This window comes from Macrotis lagotis, chromosome 1 (assembly GCF_037893015.1).
Source record: "Macrotis lagotis isolate mMagLag1 chromosome 1, bilby.v1.9.chrom.fasta, whole genome shotgun sequence".
NCBI classification, from domain to species: domain Eukaryota; kingdom Metazoa; phylum Chordata; class Mammalia; order Peramelemorphia; family Peramelidae; genus Macrotis; species Macrotis lagotis.
The window spans coordinates 272,425,849-272,430,534 of record NC_133658.1 but is presented as its reverse complement, the minus strand read 5'-3'; the positions used below and the strand labels follow the sequence as shown (position 1 = coordinate 272,430,534).

The window sequence follows — 4,686 nt, the reverse complement described above, 5'->3', positions numbered from 1 at the left end:
ATTAGGGCCCTTCAAAATTCCATACAAATCCACAGACCAGTTCACCAACCCCCAGAGCTCTTTGGTTAAAGAAAGCAAGCAAGACTTCTAGGAAAGTCTTATCAAAATAAATTGTAAGGTTAGCAATCCCTGGTATTGAGAACTACCTTACTCACCATCTGCCTCCTCCTCCCCAGACAGAGACACTTTAGTCAAACTGAAAGAATGATATTGTTTTAAAAAATTTTGTTGTCAGAAATAGGAAAAGTTGAGCCAGAAAATGTAGTCAGAGGAGAAAGAAGAAAAAGTGGAGAAAAGAGAGCGTAAGCTCGAGGCTCTCCTAACTCCCTGCAACAATTATTTCCATCCCCTGTCCTCTCCTATGAAATTAACCTCTTCCAGTTCCAGTTTGTTCTCTTGTTCTCTCTCTCTCTCTCTCTCTCTCTCTCTCTCTCTCTCTCTCTCTCTCTCTCCCCTTCCTCCCTCACTCCCTCATTCCCTTTCCTACATTCCTCCCTTCCTCCCTCTCTTTCCCCTACCTCTATACCATTATCTTTGTCCCTGTCCCTTCCTCTCTTCTCTTTCTTTATCTATCTGAGTCTTACTGTATTTCTGTCTGTCTCTTTTTCCCTCTTTTCTCTCTCCTCTCTGCTCTAAACTCTCTCTCTTTTTTCTCTATGCTTCCGTGGTTGTGGTTTTCTCAGTCTTTCTCCCAGTTTGTCTCTCAGTCTAAATCTGTCTCTCCTCCTCTCTCTCCAAGAGCTGCCTCTCTCTCCCCCCTAATCCTGATCCCTCTCGCCCCGCCTTTTAATTTACAAGAGACCCTTCTGATTGGGCAGTTTCGTAATCCCAGAGGGCTACTCCAAGGCATTTAACCAGGGCGGAGGCAGAAGTGGCAGCTAAAACCCGCCCCGCGCCCCCCAACCCGGGCGCTAAGGCATTGATGGTGGCGGGTGAAGAAGTGGGCAGGGACGGAAGGGACAGAGGACCGACAAGACGAAAAGGTGAAGAGGCTTCAGAGCAGACTAAACACGTCGCCTCATTCTCAGGCATCCCTCCCCCCCAGCACGCCCCTTCCCCAAACCCTCTGGCTGTAAGTCAGAAAGCTGCACAGAAATTGGGGGCAGGAAAAGGGAAAGAGTGTGGAGGAGGTTGTTTCCCCTTTCCTGAAAATAGCACTTCGGGAGTGCCGGTAGCTTCCTAGTGGAAGCCTCATGAGTGTAGGGAGAGGCGACCTTTTCCCGGGCTCGGCGGAGCTCCCCGAGAAGGCAATGGCGGAGCTCAAGTCTCTGTCCGGAGACACCTACCTGGCCTTAACCCAGGGTTACACCTCTGCAGCGTTTCCTTATGGCTCTGTCCGCGGTGCTGAATCGCACCGTGGCTACGGCACAGCTGCTGCGGGAGACTTTCACGGGGCTCCTCTAGCCAAGGGAGGAACCGCCGAGAGCAGCGGGGAGCAGAGCGGCGATGAGGAGGACGCCTTTGAACCTAGGAAAAGGAGCCCTGGCTTCGACACGGATGCCAAACTCAAGGCAGGGACTCTAGTCAAGAAGCCCAAAGAGCAGCGCTCCTTGCGCTTGAGTATCAACGCCCGAGAGCGGAGACGCATGCACGACCTGAACGACGCCCTGGACGGGCTCAGGTCTGTCATCCCCTACGCGCACAGCCCGTCAGTGAGGAAACTGTCCAAAATTGCTACCCTTCTCCTAGCGAAGAACTACATCCTGATGCAGGCCCAGGCTCTTGAGGAGATGCGACGGTTGGTAGCCTATTTGAACCAGGGTCAGAGTCTCACGGGTCCTATTCCGACCACATTGACTCCCTTTGGTCAGGCCACAGTATATCCCTTCTCAGGCACAGCACTGGCCGCCTGTCCCGAGAAATGTGCTGCGTTCTCGGGTACTCCCTCTGCTCTTTGTAAGCACTGTAACGAAAAGCCGTGATTAGGTGTGTATCTAACCCTGTCCCTACATCTCCCACCACTACCTTTCCTCCAGTCCCTTGCTCCCTCCCTATCCTGTCCACTGCTTTCCAACCTTCTTACAACCAGTTTCAGTTAGAATTGCTACAGTGCTTATTCTGATCCTCCCTATTTCCCTTTACCTTCCTATACATCTCAGAATTGTTTAAATGAAAATCAACAAAAGAAGGGGGGGAAGGGGATACACCTGGCTTCCCACCTCGGTGTAATTTGTCTTTAACTCTGTCTTAAGCAATCGTTTCCTCGCCGGTTCCGGCCAAATAGATCAGAGAAACTTCGTTTTCCTTGCGCATCTAGTCTTCAACTTTTCTAGCCCCACATTGAAGCTGTTCCTGCTTTGACACAGATAATTCTTCCTTGCAACAAGTCCCCTGAGCCTGGAACGGACCTTGATGATTGCAAGTAGATTTCCGAGCGTCCGAAGTCTAAGCTAGTAAACTATGCAACGTGGCCCCCATCTATAGCCCCAAATTCAGGGACTGAACTCCCAAATTCTGGGCCCAGCTCCTTGTTCCGTGCGCGCTCTACTTCCAGGAACCCTGAAACTTTCCAAAACCCCAGACGCAAAAGTTCAGTGCTGCTAGTCAGGCTATTCGTCCTCCCTCCAATCCCAATACACCTCATCGTACAGAACTCCGGGCTTGTTAATAAGTGGGGTTTTTTGGGAACCAAGAGGTGATGTTCGATTCCCTCTGCCTCATACCTCTTCCCAGCGCTTGGCCTTCTCAAACCAAAGCCTTTTGGCATCCTGGAAAGGTGTCTTCTTCCCAAACCATTGTTTGCACGAGGAATAAATGCTGAGAGCGAAATGATTCCGGGAGAATTTCAATAAGCTATCAGATTCAAGTCATATAAAGGTCTGGTCTGCTCAGCTGCACTGTAGTTCTAGTGGGACTTATGGTGTGTTTGCCTCGTAAACAGCTGAGGTTAGAGATGAGTCTAAATGGTCTGAAACCACAAAAGTTTTGACCCTTCCAGTTCATGGGATTTTTTTTCACCCTGACCTGAAGCTAGCTCAGAATGAAAACTAGCCCTAGCACAGGACAACTCTGAATGCTTTTGTCAGGACCTCAAAAATCCCGGAAACAGTAGGAACTGGTAGTTGGAGTTTCCTGGATTCCAGGGTCAGCACTTTAGTCAAACTAAATCTCGAATTTGTCCCCTGGGACAGAGTAACTGCTCTAGCCCAGGGCAAACTGTAAAGTCGCCAAGCCTGCGGGTTGCCCGACAATTTGGCATCAATTTCCAATAGAAGATGTGATGTGACCTCCAGGTAAGTAAATTATGTTATATATCCCCATCCCTAGTCTAGGTTAGATACATAGAAAGAACTAAAGGATGTCAACCCCTTCTTTTTACAGATAAGGAAACTGAGGCTCACAAATTAATTGATTGAACCAATGTACTGGTGATATCAGTTAGCAAGGATAAGAAAACAGGTCTTCTGACTTCAAATTCCAGTGCCCTTTAAATTCATATTTTAACAGGAACTGCAGACTCAGTTTTCCTTTTTTTCTTAAAAAAAACTGTGCTAAGACCCTAGTATTTTCTGTTGTTAACCCCATTTTACAGTAGAGAACACAGACCCAAAGAGGCTATAACTTGCCCAAGTCAGTAAATGGCAGAGATGGCATTAAAACTCCAGTGCTCTGGCTTCATATCCCATGCTCTTTCCACTACACTACTCTAAGAAAACCAACAACAACCACTCAGGGTCACAGTCACCATACAACCGGTACAGTTACAGCTCAAGGGGGTGGATCTGTCCAGGACCATTTGTGTTAGACTAGGGGTGTAACTGTTTGTGGTTATTAAACCAATTTCCACGCCTGTCTCTGGTGTTATGCTAATAGGAAGAGGACAGCTACGGCTGCTAAGTGGCTTGTCTATAGTGGTTAACTTTAATGAATACATTGCAAAGGGACTTTTTGTGTTTGCAAACTGAAGTGTGTGATTAAGTCTCATTCATAAAAAGACATATGCTTAGTACTGGTTTCAGTTAATTTCCATTTTTGTTCCCCCCCCCAACAGATTAGTTTATTATCTTCGTTCAAAAATCGAAGTGTTTGGAAAAACTCGTTTCTAAATCCTTTCCTGACAACCTAAAGCAGAAGACAGAATATAGTTCAAAGTACTGGGAAAGGCTAGGATATCCAAATGACTGTTAATTCTGGGGTCATTCTTGAATTAGCATTGTAAATAACAATAAATCCCGATCTTAAGAGGAAATATTCATTTTTATGGAAACACTAAAGATACATTTGGCACACTATTTAGAATAAAAAAATAAGTTTCCATTACAGTTTCTTTTTGACTAGCAATATAGTAAAATTTTATGATTTAGAATTGAACTCAGTTATCCACAATAGAATCTATTATTTCTCTTTAAAGTATCATTATGTTGCCTAAAATTACTACTTGCTTGTCTAATCTTATAGCTCAGAAAATTTTCTGGAGAAGCAGAAATTTTGAATGCTACTTGTCATTTTTTATTTTTTTACATTTTTGTTTGCTGAGTTTTCTAACTTGGAAATTTTGCAATTTTTCCCTCTCTAAGCATAAGTTTAAAATGAACTTTTAGAAAAAACTTTAGCTATTTTGGGGAGGGACTGTAATTTCATCTGCATTAGGAGCTTCCTTTGAAGAATCCCTTTTCCAATAAAGATCAGCAACTGTCCTGCAACTTGTAATCCTAAGGTATTACCTACAGAACAGACAGATTGATT

The 4,686-nt window shown here is 45.3% G+C and overlaps 1 protein-coding gene across 1 annotated transcript; it reads left to right on the top strand.

Annotated features, from left to right (window-relative positions):
- The first annotated feature begins 1,193 nt into the window (after positions 1 to 1,193).
- BHLHE23 (basic helix-loop-helix family member e23) lies at positions 1,194 to 1,922 on the top strand. The gene has a single exon (XM_074227420.1). It carries the CDS (start codon positions 1,194 to 1,196, stop codon positions 1,920 to 1,922), a length of 729 nt encoding a protein of 242 aa, XP_074083521.1.
- The last annotated feature ends 2,764 nt before the right edge of the window (positions 1,923 to 4,686 follow it).